A 16,281-nucleotide genomic window follows, 5' to 3' on the forward strand; every position below is an offset into this window, starting at 1 on the left:
TTGATTTGTTGTTAATTTTTATACATGGTGTGAGATAAGGATACAGCTTCATGTTTTGTTTTTTTTTTTTTTGCATGTGGCTATCCAGTTGTCCCAGCACCATTTGTTGAAAAGAATATTGTTTCCCCATTGAATGGTTTTGGCTATGGATTATTTTTTGATTTTTAAAAATGGAGAGTCCTGCAAAGGAGCAGAAGCATTTGCTCCTAAGCTTTATCTAGAGCTCCTTTCATAGTGGTTCTCAAAGTGTGGACCATGGACCAAGCATCAGCATCTCTCTAAAAGCTTGCTAGAAATCCAAATTCTCAGGCTCTGCTTCAGACCTAGGAATCACAATTTCTGGAGGTGGGCCCCTGTAATCTGTTTTAATAAGCCCTCTAGATGATTGTTATGCATGCTAAAGTTTTCTCGTCCCTTATAACTGTGCCATTCAGTGGGCTGGAGATGTGGAAATTTCATAAGTTGGCTGGTAGGGTTTTCTGACCTTAAAAACTGGTAATTCACATGGCTCTTCCTGCTCGTTCTTAACAAGGAAGTGGAGGGCAAGGACTCTAACCAGTTCACTCTTGTAACCATGCTTTATAGAACATATCCAGTGGATGTCTTTTGAATGAGTGCATGCATGAGTGAAGCCAGAGAGATGGATTTGTTTCCTGGACTGTAGCCATTGACACAAGAATGGAAGCTTCTGCCTAGAAGAAGGCCTCACAAAACACTTAAGAATACGTGACAAAAAATCTGCTTCCTAATTAGTAAGGATTTAATGACTTAAGTCTCCAGTTATGGCTGTCTAGATTATTTGGAATATATTCCCACTGAAAACAACCAAAAGTACTGAGAAGGGAGCTTCTGGGTTGATGAATACATGGCAATGTGGGGAGAGTAGTGCACTCACAGAGCGTGGAAGTTCTGGGTACCTTTCCACATAGCTTGTCCTATGCATGTATTTCACCTAGCTGTTTCAAAGCTTTATCCTTTTATAATAACCTGGTAATCTGTTGCCAAGAGATGAACAGTATAATGTTGTAGAGAACAAAGAACACTGATTCATCACAGTTTCCATAGCACAGCAAAAAGGACAAGTCACTGTAGACAAGGACTCTGCCATACTCACCACAAAATCCCCAAGATAAAGCATAGTGTCTTGCAAATATATAATGCAAATATATGATGGGCTACAGATATTTATTGTCTAGGTGGTTTTCCTGGAGAGCAGACAATGACATGAAGATCTTAAAAAGGGAATCAATTACACTTTTGGGTTAAATTTTCTTAGAGAAGTTAAAATCTATTTCTGTCTGACCTTATTGATTTACCTGGAGGAGACAGACTAAAACAAAACAAAATGCTGAAAAGAAAAGAAGAAAAATACTTTTTTGAAAGTGACTAGTTGTTAACAAGATAGGAAATACCAGAGATCCATAAGAGGGAAAATAGGAAATCAACAAAACTAAAAGGCAGCCTGCAGAGCAAGAGAAGATATTTGCAAATGACATAGCTAATAAAGGGTTAGTATACAAAATCTATAAAGAATTTATGAAATGCAACACCAAAAACATATAATTCAGTTAAGAAATGGGCAGAAGACATGAGTAGACACTTTTCCAAAGAAGACATCCAGATGGCTAACAGACACATGAAAAGATGCTCAACATTACTCATCATCAAGGAAATACAAATCAAAACCACAGTGAGATACCACCTCACACCTGTCAGAATAGCTAAAATTAACAACTCAGGAAACAACAAATGTTGGCAAGGATGTGGAAAAAGGGGAACCCTTTTGCACTGTTGGTGGGAATACAAACTGGTGCAGCCATTCTGGAGAACAGTATGGAGGCCCCTGCCCCTCAAAAATAGAACTACCCTATGATCCAGCAATTGTACCACTATGTATTTACCCAGAGGACACAAAATACAGATTTGAAGGGGTACATGTACCCTGATGTTTATAGTAGCACTATCAACAATAGCTAAACTATGGAGAGAGCCCAAATGTCCATTGACTGATGAATGGATAAAGAACATGTAGTATGTGTGTGTGTGTGTGTGTGTGTGTGTGTGTGTGTACACATATATAGACACACACACATATATATATATATATACATATATAAATATACATACATATATACATATACATACATATACACATGATGGAATATTACCCAGCCATCAAAAAGAATGAAATCTTACCATTTGCAATGATATGGATGGAGCTAGAGTATATTATGCTAAGTGAAATAAGTCAGTCAGAGACAAATACTATATGATTTCACTCATGTAGAATTTAAGAAACATGAACATATGGGAGGGGGGAAAAGAGAGAGGGAAACAAACCATGAGAGACTCTTAAAGATAGCGAACAAACTGAGGGTTGATGGAGGGAGGTGGGTGAGGGATGGGCTAGACAGGTGAGGTGATGGGTACTGAGGAGGGCACTTGTGATGAGCACTGGATGTTGTGTGTAAGTGGTGAATCACTGAATTCTACTCCTGAAACCGATACTCACTATATGTTAACTATCTGGAATTTAAATAAAAAATTAAAAAGAAAAAAAAGGGAAAATAGGGCGACAGAGAGGTAAAAAAAGCACAGGAGCCACTTTTGCCCTTAAGGCAGTGCCAATTGTTTCCAATTTCATTTTTGTTTTAAGGATGCTGTGGGGTGAGCAGTACAGAAATCAGTCAGGTGAGAAATCTAAAGGAGAGCATCTCTACAATAAGCTCCAAAAGATTACTATCTCATATTAGAGCTAAATTAGAAGTAAACCACCTCTCTTATTATCTTCTGTCCAAATTTTCATCTGCCCACCACCTGACCTTGGAGTGGTCCAGGATAGGTAGCATACCCCCAGGTACCTTGCAGGACCAACAAGATTCCTTTTTGGAGGAAAGACTGTTGGGGGAATGAGTTCTAAAGAATGAGTCAGACATTTAGGTGGGGGAATAACATGTCAAAAGGCTAAGAGTTTAAAAAGATTATGGAATTGAAAATTTCTGACAGCCTTGGCTCTAGAACCCTTCTTAGGAAAGGATCTGTTTTGTTTGATAAAATATTTTGTTAGGCCACTTGATACAGAGGCAGAGACTCTATGAGTATGGGTGTCAGTATGATACCAAGCCACCTAAGACTGACTAAGCTGCTCTGCTGTGGGAGGGATTTGATGTTTTGCTCTTGTGAGAGGAAGATGAGAGGTAAGTGGAGTACAGGGAGATGAAGGGAGAAGCCATCAAGATATTAGGAGACTGGACACTGCACTTGGGTGAAAAGTCAGTGAGGAACCCTAGTGACAACTGAGTTCAGGGACTTTTAAGAATACAGAGGTTACAGCTAATAAGGGACTTTAAGTTATGTGTTGTATGGTGTGATGTGATTCTTCCTCTTGACCTATAACTGATCAGGGAAGTTTACCAGGCTCACAAATGCTCTGTGTGGATGAGGTCTTTGGAGGAAACTGAAGAATATGTTTCACGTCTGGGTCAAAGTGTTGTTGAACAGAAGCAGTATTAAGTGGAACCAAAGGAAAAACCAAAGTCAGAAAGTCAGTAATGATCACCTCCACCCCACCCTGGGAATTTGTAACGTTTTGAGGAAGGCTTTGGACTTTCAGAAGGTATAAAGATTTGAGTGGAACTTATCCAGATCTTAAGGGCTGAGCAAATGGGAGTGGAATTTTGGGCCAAATCAGTAGAGATAATACAGAATCCAGGAATTTGAAGCACAGTAGAGAAGAGCTATCGTAAGAGATAAAGCAAGAGAGGAAAACAAGAACCAGAGCCTCTGGGCCTTGTAAGCCCTTTGGACTGTATTGTCTGAGCAGCGGGATCCAATTAGAAACACGGGAGAGGAGCTCAGAGAGAGGGGTATGGACTGTGGAACTTCTTTGTACCTGTATAGCACTTGGCTTAATGTAATCCCCTGTAAATATCTGCTGAATGGAATGAAGAACTAACACTGTCTTTTATAAATGGAATGCTTTATCTCATAAAGTCACTAGATAGGTGTTGGCAAACCATGGCTTTTAGGCCAAATCCAACCTGCTGCCTGTTTTTGTCAGTAGAATTCTGTTGGAATGCAGCCACAACCATTCATTATATATTGTCTATTGTCTATGGCTGTTTTTTTGGCCATAGCAGAGTTGAGTAGTTCGACAGAGACTTTAAAGCCTAAAGTACAGTTGACCCTTGAATAACATGGGAATTAGGGGTGCTGACCCCTCATGCAGTTGAAAATCAGCGTATGACTTTTGACTCCCCCAAACCTAACTATTAAGTCTACTGTTGACCAAAAAACCTTACAGATAACATAAACAGTTGATTACACTATTTTGTAATAGTGTACACACATGTGGACACATATATTTTGTATGTTATATGTATTATGTATTGTATTCTTACAATAAAGTGAACTAGAGAAAGTGTTAAGAAAATCATAAGGAAAAGAAAATACATTTATATTACCATACTGTATTTGTTGGAAAAACATCTGCAAATAAGTGAATCCATGCAGTTCAAATCTGTGCTGTTCGATGGCCACCTGTATTTCCTGTCTGGCCCTTTACAGAGTAAGTTTGCCCATCTCTGCACTTGCTAGTCAAGGAGAATCTAGGTGACCATTGATTTAGGGTGCTGTCGAAGGGATGGCGGTATTCAGCTCTCAGACCTCTGAGGCTTTCACCAGCTTTATGGCTATGATCAGTAGACACGGTTTGGAGGACATGACAAGTGAAAAATATTTAAATACATTTGATTAATGACAACCTAAGCTTTAATATCTAAGTTTTAAAAGTTATATTTAAATTAGATGAGTCAATTTCTCAATATCTGACCTCCATATATTACATTGTCCTAGGAAGATGAGCCAGTAGAAAATGTTAATCAATCATTTGGGTTGGTATCCATCTAAAGCCAGTAAGTTGTAGGAATCCATTTAAAATAGAAGGCAAATGCAAAAATAAGTCCTGTTTCTCCTTTATTTTAGGGTCTCACATTTCCCCCCTCAGCTTTAATATTGACAGCATTGTATAGAAGGAACTAGGAACATAAATATTGAAGTTTTAGGATTAAGTAATGTGAAAGCTTAAATAATACATGTCTCCATAACAAAGAAAATAATAATAAATGATTAGTACTGCAATCTGTGACCACATAAAATTAAATGTTTACTTGTTTTTGAGAAAGATGTGTTTCCTAAGGATGAACCAGCATCTTGCTTTGGAGTCACTGTGGAGTTTTGAGTATTACATTCTACTTGGGGGAGCTGAATTTAGCCAGTAATTATTGGAAGGAATGATTAAAGGAAGCTCAGAACAAACATTTTCTCATTTTTAGTTGGCAGAGAACTAGTAGGAACAATAACAAAAAAGTTAAAGAATCTAAAAGCAGTGGAATGAATTCAGAAACAAAATGAGAACCAATGATGAAATCTTAAGCAATTCTCAAGGCACTTCTCTAATTGATGTTTGTTTGCTTAATGAGCTAGAGAACTTGCTAGAGATAAGGAGATGCCAACTGAATGGAAAAAGGAGACAGATCTCTGTCATGATTCTAAATAGCAGTATCAGCCATTCTTAAATTTTCAGTGGAAGAAATATAAAAGAATACCATCTGTTTATTAATATTTTTAAAGGAGATCAAGTCAGAGTATATATAATAGTGACTACTATGCTTGTTATGAAATACACCAGTGAAGAAAGTAACCGAAGTATGAAGAGTAACTCGCTTTTGGTCAGTGGGGAAGTTACAGCCATAGTCCTGGTTTTCTTACTGTTTTCAGTGCTTTCTGCTAGCCCACTGGTTCTCCAAGTAAGCTGAAAAACTTCTAAAAATGCAGATTTCCTAGACTCACATCAGAGCCCAGGACTCTCTATTTTTACAAAGCTGCTCAGGTAGTTCTGATGTGTTCTGTCTGCATACCAGTGCTGGATAACACTGGAGCTAGGCTGCCTATTCTGAAAAGAAAAAGTACACTGATGTGAGGAAGTCATTTTGTGTTGCTGTTAAAATTGCGGAGTTCAGAATACACTATGATATTTTAAAAAGGCATCCCTTTAAGTACATCCAAGTTTAGAAAACTAAACTGCTGAGAGGTAACATATGCTAGGACTCATGTTCATCCTTATCATTATGAAGGGTAAACCCTAAAGGCCAGGAGCTTTTTGTTGTGTTTTGCTTTGAGATACCTTGAGGTTTGAGCTGGGAGCCATAGACCCTGAACTTCCTCTGAAGAAGTAAGCCTCAGCATTGACAGAGTAGAGGTTCCAATGTTACCATGATGACACTTTTCAGAGCAGTTCAGAAGAAAAAGGGAACTTCTGTATGCTGTCCAGCTGCTTTTTAAGAGGGGGTTAAAAAAGGGGGTTCTGAGAATGCATGATCATCCTGGCTTTCCCATTTGGGGACTATGATAGGAAAGAATTCATATGGAATAAAAGGGAAAGCAAATTTTAGTTATTAGGAGTCAGGAACATGGTTGTACCTACCTACTGCTTCAAGGAGTACCTTATTGTAGTTTGCAGGTAACTGAACATATATTGTATTTAATTTTATAGGCAGTTAATAAAAAGCAATAGTTTCTCAGAGATGCTTCTCTCCTTTTTTTTTTTTTTTAAGTTTATTTATTTTGAGAGAGAGAAAGAGAGAGAGAGCAGGGGAGGGGCAGAGAAAGAGAGAAAGAGAATCCCAAGCAGACTCTTCACTGTCATCGCAATTCAGAACTCAGACTCACTGACATTAGGACCTGAGCAAAAACTAAGAGTCGGATACTTAACTAGCTGAGCCATCCAGGCACCCCTCAAAGATGCTTCTCTTAAATTTCATGCTATTTAAAAGGTTTTGGGGCCAATTACTAACCAACCATAGGACCATTTAGGTAGAAGAGATAAAAATTTCAGTGAAAAGCCTTATATACATGCTGTTAGTGAATTCAGTCAGATATGACAGCCTTAAATTCCTACTCAGATTCCTTTTGACCAAATATAAAATTTTATGTTGCTGTTTTTGAGCCAGGGACAGTTGTCTATCCCCAGATCATGAACAATCTGCTAAGAGTTTCCTCTGACTCAAGGGAAGCCCGTCCGATTCTGATGACTCTTGGAGCTGAGTAGGAATTTAGGACCGACAGCCATTTTGGGGAATCAGGGAACAGAAGAGCATGTGTAGCAAGGACTGACTTAGTAGAAGTGAGCTGAGTCCTCTTTCCCACAAATACGAAAATATTCCTTTTCATTTAATGAAAATGTCAGTTTACAAAATATGTTAAATATGATCTTTAAGTTAAAAAAATGGAGAAGACACATATCATGGTGTTAACGGTGGTTATTCTGGATAAAGGAAGTACAGAGGTTTTCTTCCTTTTGTTTTAATTTCATAGCTTTTCCTTTTGTTAGAAAAATGGAAAACTTGTTTTCTTTGTGGATTTCCAGGATTTCTAAATTATTTATGAGGAATGTGTTAGTTTTATAATTAGGAAAAGAAAAGCTTCTTTTTTCATATAAAGAGCATGTTTACAAACTGGACTAGATCCATGGAAGTCTGATCAAGATGGTGAAAGCCCAGATTCAAGAAGGAAGAGTTAAGTTTGCAGAGCAGCAGTATTTAGCCTGGCAAAGAGAACTCTCACAGAGCCAAAAAGATCTTCGAACTCTTGAAGGGCTGCTGTCATGGAGATGATAGGTAGATTATTCTTATTTTTCATGGAGAGAAGAACCAGGGTCAGCAGGTAGAAACTGAGGAGGAAAAATGTCCTCAGTAGAAAGAAATTATCTGATAACCAATAGCATTCAAAATTGGGATGGACTGCCTGTGTGGTAGTGATGTCCCATTTTGGAAGTGTAAACTGAGGCTGGGTGGCTTTCTGTATGATTTCTTAAAGAAGGAATTCTTAAACGAGAGATTTGATCAAGTGAAATTATAAATAAAACCAAACCAAACTGAACAAAATAACCATACAGGCGCTTTTTTTTTTTAACCATCGAAGTGTTTTGAGATTTTTTCTTTTTCCTCAAAATGATTCAAATAAATACAATACAGAGAGCTGGCACTGAGATCTTAGAAAATTACTTGTTTGCACCTGTTGCTTCATATGTAAAATGGTGAAAATAATAGTACTTATCTCATAGGGGTGTTGTGAGGATTAAAAGAATCACTGTATACAAAGCATTTGGTACAGTGTCCATAAACAGCAATCAATCAACATACGTTAGATGCAATTTAAATAATAATTTGTAATTAGTGTGTTACAGGAAATTTGGTGAAGCAAACATTTAAATGGCAACCTTGAACAACGGATTCTGGGAGTGTTTTTGAACAGATGGTGTCAGGGGATGATAGGGAACCTCTTATACTACTCCTGATAAAATAAAAAGTTTGATCAAAACAGATTAATTTTCAACGTTTTTTTTTTTTTTTTTTTTTTATTTTTGGGACAGAGAGAGACAGAGCATGAACGGGGGAGGGGCAGAGAGAGAGGGAGACACAGAATCGGAAACAGGCTCCAGGCTCCGAGCCATCAGCCCAGAGCCATCAGCCCAGAGCCTGATGCGGGGCTCGAACTCACGGACCGCGAGATCGTGACCTGGCTGAAGTCGGACGCTTAACCGACTGCGCCACCCAGGCGCCCCAAAACAGATTAATTTTCAAATGAAGGAAGTGATCATTCTGGAATTTTAGAATGTTGTGAATGAAATTGATGTCTGCCTTGTAAAGATGCACACCAACTTTTGATCAAGTTCCTAACAGATGTGGACACTACAGTTTAGTTAATTGTCATGTTATGCCATCCCTAAGGTGTGATAAACAGAAGAGCCCTCTATCTGAGTGTTTTTTTTTTCTCACATATAAAAATAAACTAATATATTAAAGCCCTTTGTAATTATTTACGTACTCTAGTTTTTGTTTTACCTGTCCTCGGAGGCAGTTGGGCGAGTAGCTGTTTGTAATGGAGTGTGCAATTCATTAGAGTAAAAGGTGTTTGACAATAGGTCAGCTCCTTCAAGCTCTCTGCAACAGTAGGGCCTGCCATGAATTACCTCCATGTTTCTTGAAAGGCACAGACTGGAAAGAAAAGAAGGGCACAGTTGGTTCCAATAGCCAACTGACTTGGTCACTATCACACTGACCCTCCCTCAGGGCAGGCAGGAAACATACTTTATACTGCTAAGTTATTCAACTCAACATTGCATAGAAATCAGGGGTTACCCTCCTCACCAAGAAACCATCTGTGGACCCTCATATATCACATCAGTAATAAATAGTAACTTAAATTCTATGGAAGTGAATTTCAAGGGAAATTGAAAGTGGAAGTGGAAGAGGTTCTTAAGGACAATCTAAACACTACTGAACGACAGGTCCATAACCATACAAGGCCACTCCTCCATGGACATCGACTGAGATTAAATTTTTGCCTCAAAGTTTACCATAACTATTCAAGAAAACTCAGCTGACCCCCCACCCCATCCCCATAATATTTCTTAAAAGCAGGCAGAATCACACAGCAGAATCAGCAGCTGTGCTTCTAAAGGTTTCAGGGATCCGGAATGAGGGAAGAGCTTTGCAGAGAGGTGGAGAAGCAGTGGTGCAGCAGGACCCCAAAGGGTTAGAATCCCGCTCCTTCCCTCGGACTTGGACGGGGAAGCCAAGGAGGCGCCCCGGCTAGCACCGCGGGCCTCCCAGGCCATTAGCGTCCTGCCTAGCGGTGACTCAGGGGTTCGGACGCACCTGGGACATCAGCCTGGGGGGCGGCCCCGGATCACGTCTCCCCTTGTCCTCCCCAGAGCTGGTGGGCCTCTGCGGGGCGTGGAATCCCGCCGTTGTCCACACCTGCGGGCCCAGGGAGTTTGCTGGTTACGGGCAGGTGCGGGTGGGGAGAGAGAGGGACCGCGGGCAGGCCAGGGGTGGGGTTGAGGGTGCCTATGACGGCAACCGTGACCGTGGCACTAGGTAATGCATTCTTGCGGAGGGGCAGGAGGCTATTAGAGTTTTCGCAGGAAGCCAGCCTAGGAGCCTTGCGACTGGTAGTAATCCGAAACGGGACTGGAAGTGTAGAGAGAGGACAAGAGGCCCAGTCTAGAGGCGAAAGGGGCTCTTCCGGGGCTCCAGTCCCTCGGCCCCGCCCCCACATCTCGCCCCGCCCCCAGGCGTCCTCTGGTGGAAGATCGAGTTCTACTTGGTCTGCTTGTCCTAGGGTTTTTCTCCGGCCCTAGCATTCCCAGTGTGGACTGGGCTGAGGACGGGCTCAGCGCCGGGATGGAGGGCAGGACACCCTGGTGAGGCGAGAGCATCCTGCCCATCTTCCCCCTCCGCCTCCTATTGCTGGAATGGGGGGCTGCAGCCGCTTTGAAGGTGGCTTCGCTGGACTCTGCACGCGTGCTCCGGAGTTGTGCCCTGTGGGACACTTGGCTCTTTCTTCCTCGGGTGGGTGCGGACATGGCAAACGGGCAGGTCTGGCTGCGGCTTACTATCCAGTTCCCAAGGACCTAGCCCCACCTTGATGACCTCAGTTACGCGCAACCCCTGCCCTCCCACCTCCATCCCCTTTCCCCCAGAAGCTAATGTGAACACGGTTCCGCACCTACAGAGCCCTGAGTTTCTGTGATGACTGAGACACCCCCCTACCCCCGAAGGACCGGGATGTGGGAAGCTTACATTTTGAGAGAGGCTAGAACTGAGCCTGTAGGAACACAGAAGGATGCGGAGGTAGAGAGATTACCTCTGAGAAGGGAGTTGTTCTCTGATTCTTAAAACAGCTTTTTAATCAGCTGGCCAGTGGATATTCATTTTGTGCTGTGCTTTCTAGGTGAGTGTTAGGTGACATGCGAGAAAGAAAGGTGCATTGGAGTCGGCAAGGTCGGGATTTTATATTCTTGGTCAACTTGATAGTCTCTGCACCTCTCCCCCAATTCCACTAAGCTTGCAAGAGTAAATACTGCTGGAGACAGAATTGTGAATTAGGTGAAGTTTGCCCTCATCTTTCCCCTTTATACATTTTATCCCCCCTCCCCCCTCCAAGTAACTTCTCAATGGAAGTCCATCCTAATCTTTTTTTGCCTTTTTGCTGCTCTAGGGTTTTCAGGATTTCCTTTTAAATTCCTTCCCATTGAATTCCCTGTCAACTTAGCCTATTTCATGTGCCCAGCCTTCCAGTAATTTCTGTATCCCACCTTTCTCTTGTGCTTGACCTTTGTTCCATTTCCTCATGGCTTGATTCTTCCTGGGTGGTAATAATTGAACACAATAGATTTAATCAGGGATATCTGCTGAAGCTGCATCACAAGCCATGGGCTCGTATGTATGCGGATGGTTGTGAGACCAGGGAAGTTAGGGCCACAATGGGACCCAGGATATGTGGTGAGAGTCTCCAGGTTCTAGTGAGTTTGAAATTTTATTTTCTGTCAAACGGTGTAAAGAGTAGGAAAATAGCATTACTTATTTTTAACTTTGTTATCTCCAAATAAAATTTATAGGCAAGAAAAAAAAATTCATTGTCAGATCTTTGTAAAACAAGTGTTCTCTTTGGAAATGCTTCCCCATCTGAAAGGTTCTTGAGGATGTCAGAACTGGGTCTACTTGACCGCGCTCCTCAGCCATCAGATCATGTATATGTGACCCCAACCAAAAGTAAGCACCTGCCTTGGGATGCTCAAAATAACTGATTTCTTAGGTGTGTCACCACTTCCTGTGGAGTCAGATCACCTTTCTATCTCTCCTGACATACTGTTCTCTCCGTCACCACTTCATTTACCTTAATGTATTCTTTGAGTCACTAGTAATCCCACCAGCAGAGAAGATGAAATTTGGGAATGAAAAAAATGTATGCATAGAATACTGTGTCTGGGTTGACAGAAATTCCAAACCGTTAAAGTTAGACCTTTCGCCTTCAAGGAGATAATATACAGGAAGTATATAATAATGTAAGCTATACTCTATAACCTTTATTTTAAATCTGTTATAAAGACTTTTAATTAAAGTGATATTTGATAATGAACCAAATAAAGTTTTGAGGGATCTCGTACTTCTTGGCAGATATGGGTATTTAATCCACCCCCCGCAGTTTCACTGATATAATTGACATATAAGATTGTATAAGTTTAAGGGGTACAACACAATGACTTCATATATATATATTATGAAATGGCTGTGACAGAAATTTTATTTATTGGCATCTATCACCTCATATTGTTTCAAAAAAGAATTTTTCCCCTTGCGATGAAATCTTTTGGGATTTGCTCTCTTAGCAACTTCAAATATACCAAACAGCATTGTTCACTATAGTCATCCTGTTGTGCATTATATCCCAGTACTTACTTATTTCATAAACTGGAAGTTTGTACTTTTTGACCGCCTTCGCTTGATTCCCTTACCTCTCACCCCCTGCCTCTGGCAACCACAAATCTGATCTCTTTTTCTATGAGTTTGTTTTTTTTAGATTCCACATATAAGTGAGATCATACTGTATTTATCTTTCTCTGTCTTACTTAGCATAATGCCCTCAAGATCCATACATGTCAGGAATGCAAGATTTCTTTCTTTTTTATGGCTGAATAGTTTTTCCGTGAGCACACGTGTACCACATTTTCTTTATCCACTCATCTGTAGATGGACACTTAGGTTGTTTCCATGTCTGGCTATTATAAATAATGCTGCAGTGAACATGGGGTGTAGATCTCTCTTTGACATAGTGATTTTATGAATATTTAAGTTTTTTTTAATATATTTTTTTAAAGTTTATTTATTTTGAAAGAGACAGCGACAGCACGAGTAGGGGAGGGGCAGAGAGAGAGGGAGAGAGAGAGAGAGAGAGAGAGAGAATCACAAGCTGTTGCCACGCTGTCAGCACAGAGCCCTAGGTGGGGCTCAAACCCATGAAGCCACAAGATCATGACCTGAGCTGAAACTAAGAGTCAGACGCTTAACTGACCGAGCCACCCAGGCATACTTCATGAGTATTTTTTAAATGGAAAAAGTTTGAGTATTATTCCTTGCCAAGAAGATGGGTTGGGAAGTCTTTTTCAGTGACTTTAAAACATACATTAAAAAACAACTGTAAAACTTAAAACCTCGTTGATTCCAATGTATGTATCCTACTTACTAGGATGATAATTAAAACTACATATTCTTCTGGCTTTAAAATTAAACTGATTACAAATGAGTTTAATGACACTTTAATATTAAATTGAGGTTTTTTTTGCCTTGAGTAGCTAAGGAACTGTGTACTCATTGCAATGACATGGGTGCAGATATTTATAAAATGTCCTTATTTGGTAAATAATCCCTAATTTCCCAGAGTGTGTCAGGGATTGCCCCAGTGCCTGCAATGGGGATATGGAACAGAGTGTGTCAGGGATTGCCCCAGTGCCTGCATCTCTGGGGATATGGAACAGGAAACAGTTACGATCCAATGAGGTAGGTGCTACCTTGGGAAGCAAACACCCTTGTACTTCTAGCCTAAAGAATTATGGAAATTAGTAATGCTGGATATTTTATTCCTGGCCTCTGGTAGACTCCTCTAAAGATGGCACCCATTGCACTTCTAGCCTCAAGAATTATGGAAATAAGGACTATAGTAATATTGGATATTTTCTTCCTGGCCTCTGGTTGACTAGGCTCTAAAGATGGCCCTTAATGAACCACAGCTCCTGCTATTAATGCTTATGTGTAGTTCCCACCTACATCTGTATGAACTGCTCTGTGACTCGTGTTAACCACTGGAATGCAGAAGTATGCTCTGCCAATCCTAGACCTAGTCTTTAAGAGGACTGGTCGCTTCCACTTTCTCACTCTTGGGACACTTACTTTTGAGAGACCTGAACCACCATGAAATAAGTCTGATTACCTTACCAGAGGGACCCTGTGGGAAGATTACGTGAAGAGGGAGAGGGACCCTGTTGTCATAATGTCCCTATTATCTGAAGAGATGACTCCAGTCTCACCTGTCACCCGACTGCAACCAGATGAGAAGCCCCAGGTGAGACCAGTGGAAGAACTGCCTACATGATCTCAGACAACCTACAGAATCACAAAAGGTAATAAAATAGTTGTTCTTTAAAACCACCAAGTCCTGGTATGGTTTCCTGTGCAGTGATAGATAACCACTTATTGTATAATGTTTGTACATACTACATAATTTGTTTTCTTTCTTACCTTTCTAAATATTAGAATGTTTTAATATTTTAATGTTAGTTAGAATGTTGGTGGTTGACTTTACAATGTAGTATTTAGGATGCAGAATATTTTTATGGCATTGTAACTAAACTAGGAGACGAAATAACATCATCCAAAAATAGAAATAGTGACTGTTAGGGTCATCTGGGGAGTGGGGGAGTGAGTGATGGGATATTCATTTGTATGAAGAATAATTTCATCATTTAGGTGGAAGCATGCCATATAATTGTTGCATTGACATTTAAATATGGGTAGAAATGTGTCTGTGGATACCTTAGGGTCAAAGGAGTAGAGCGTAGGCTGGTTGATGCCACAGTAACACATAACCACCAAATCTAAGTGGCCTAAAATCTCAGTGGCTTGTTTCTCCTTATGTTCCATAAACCAGTACTGCAGGGGACCCTGTACCTTGTCATTCAAGGGCTGCTGTCTCCTAACTCTGCCATTTCAATGTGGGGCCTCAGGGTTTGCAGCAGCAGAAGGGAGTGTAGGTAATTAAGCACCAGCTCTTAGCTGTTTCTACTCACAAGTGATTCACAGCAGTTTATAAACATTCCTATGGCCAAGGAAATTGCAGGGCATGGCCTGCGATATGTCATGTTCCTGTGTGTCTAGGGAATGGGAAATGTTAATGAATTCTAGTAACGTCAGTCACAGTGTTCTTCTAGTACTTTGCCTCCCTCCAAGTTTTACCTTCACCCTATCATTCTCTATACTACCACCTGGGAGATTTTTGTAAGATGCAAATCTGACATGTGTCTTGCTTGAAATTCACCATGGACCCCTGTTATTCACAGCATGAAGGCTGACTTCTGATTTTGAAAAAAATTTTCCTAATCTAATCTTTCTCAATCCTGTCCCACAGCAGCCCACCCTTCAATTATATTGACCTTACTTGCAGTAAGGAGCAGAAACCATGCTTATTATTTGAGCAGGGTAAACTTAATATAAAGGATTATTAACTAGTAGAGGCTGGTTAACTACGAAAAGAGGAAGATTTAAACTTCTTAGAAGACAGAGTGTCTGTCATAGGTACACACAGCCTTCGGATGGAGAAGAAACCTGTTAGAGGTGTAGGTTAGCACTGTTCTCTAGAAGTGGTCTCATCTTAGAGGATGTGAGTTGGCCAGGACTGGCCTCTGGAAGTGGCCTGCCATTGCTGGAGGCTATGTGCTGGATATGGCTGCTGGTAGAGAGAGAGAGTGGTCTAATGGCCAGTTGGAACGCTTCTAGGTGGATGCCAGGCTCTAGTGATGAATAGTAATAATAAGGGATCAGTAACTGAAACAGAAGTGTCTTACTGTTATCATTGCCTTGCAGGGGGTCATTCCAGTGCTTTCTATTGATGAAACTTAAAATTCTGCCACCTGATGACGGAGAACTTTTTGCAGGATCCAAGTCCAGTATCACAAAGTGCAGGGCAAAGAAGAGTGGATTTGGAATGGAGAGCCAATAAATTGATAACTTGCACACCCTAGTAATGGTAATTTATTTAACATACACTGTGTACCAGATGCTGTGATAGAAGAGTGTGTGTGTGTGTGTGTGTGTGTGTGTGTGTGTGTATGTGTGTGTTTGTAGGTGTACATAATTTTAAAACCCACAGCATCTCTGTGAAGTAGATATCCTCATTTGACATATACAAAAAATGATCCACTCTTGTCTGGACATTAAAGCTATGCTCTTCTCTGCCATCCTGATATTCTTTTCTTCTCTGTGGAAAGTTAAATGTGCCCTCTTATCTTCCCCCTTAGTACTTGCCTCTGTATTACAGCACTTATGTTGCAGTACCTTTTGGTTTGTGTGTCTACCTCTCTCGGTAATGTAGGAGACCTTGAAAAGCAGGAATCGTATTTTTTGTTTCATTTTGGGTTCCCAGTGCCTACCTTTAGTACTTAGTACCTAAGAGGCACTTAAATACTCATGAAAAGAATAATTATTTGGATGTCCCCTCCTTGAAACCAATGTCAGTGAGCTAGATAACTCTGGAAACATATAGGTAGGTGCTAAGTAAATCTCTTGAGTTGGGTTGAGTATTTACTATTGGATAAGCTAGTAAGGTCTTGTTGAATATTGGGAATAGGGAAAGCCTTATTTGTTTTTATTTTATTTTATAATT

At 40.5% G+C, this 16,281-nt stretch overlaps 1 protein-coding gene and 1 long non-coding RNA gene across 5 annotated transcripts in view; one reads left to right on the plus strand and one right to left on the minus strand.

Moving 5' to 3' along the window:
• CA2H7orf31 (chromosome A2 C7orf31 homolog) overlaps positions 1 to 9,961 on the minus strand; it is a 42,814-nt gene extending 32,853 nt beyond the window's left edge. The window contains exons 1-2 of the mRNA XM_042920457.1: positions 9,720 to 9,961; positions 8,904 to 9,056 (exon numbers count right to left, since the gene is read on the minus strand). Coding sequence (XP_042776391.1) covers positions 8,904 to 9,037 — 134 coding nt within the window. The 5' untranslated portion in view covers positions 9,038 to 9,056; positions 9,720 to 9,961. The remainder of the gene's footprint in view (positions 1 to 8,903; positions 9,057 to 9,719) is intronic.
• Positions 9,962 to 10,093: 132 nt separating this feature from the next.
• Positions 10,094 to 15,637, plus strand: LOC122208983. 4 transcript variants are annotated; one of them, XR_006197389.1, is made up of 3 exons: positions 10,094 to 10,415; positions 13,842 to 14,023; positions 15,483 to 15,637. It is a non-coding gene; the product is annotated as an uncharacterized LOC122208983 (long non-coding RNA). The 4 variants fall into 4 exon arrangements; XR_006197392.1 differs by lacking the exon at positions 10,094 to 10,415 and adding an exon at positions 10,804 to 11,368; XR_006197391.1 differs by lacking the exon at positions 10,094 to 10,415 and adding an exon at positions 11,632 to 11,911.
• The last annotated feature ends 644 nt before the right edge of the window (positions 15,638 to 16,281 follow it).

The sequence above is a fragment of the Panthera leo genome, chromosome A2 (assembly GCF_018350215.1).
Source record: "Panthera leo isolate Ple1 chromosome A2, P.leo_Ple1_pat1.1, whole genome shotgun sequence".
NCBI lineage: Eukaryota > Metazoa > Chordata > Mammalia > Carnivora > Felidae > Panthera > Panthera leo.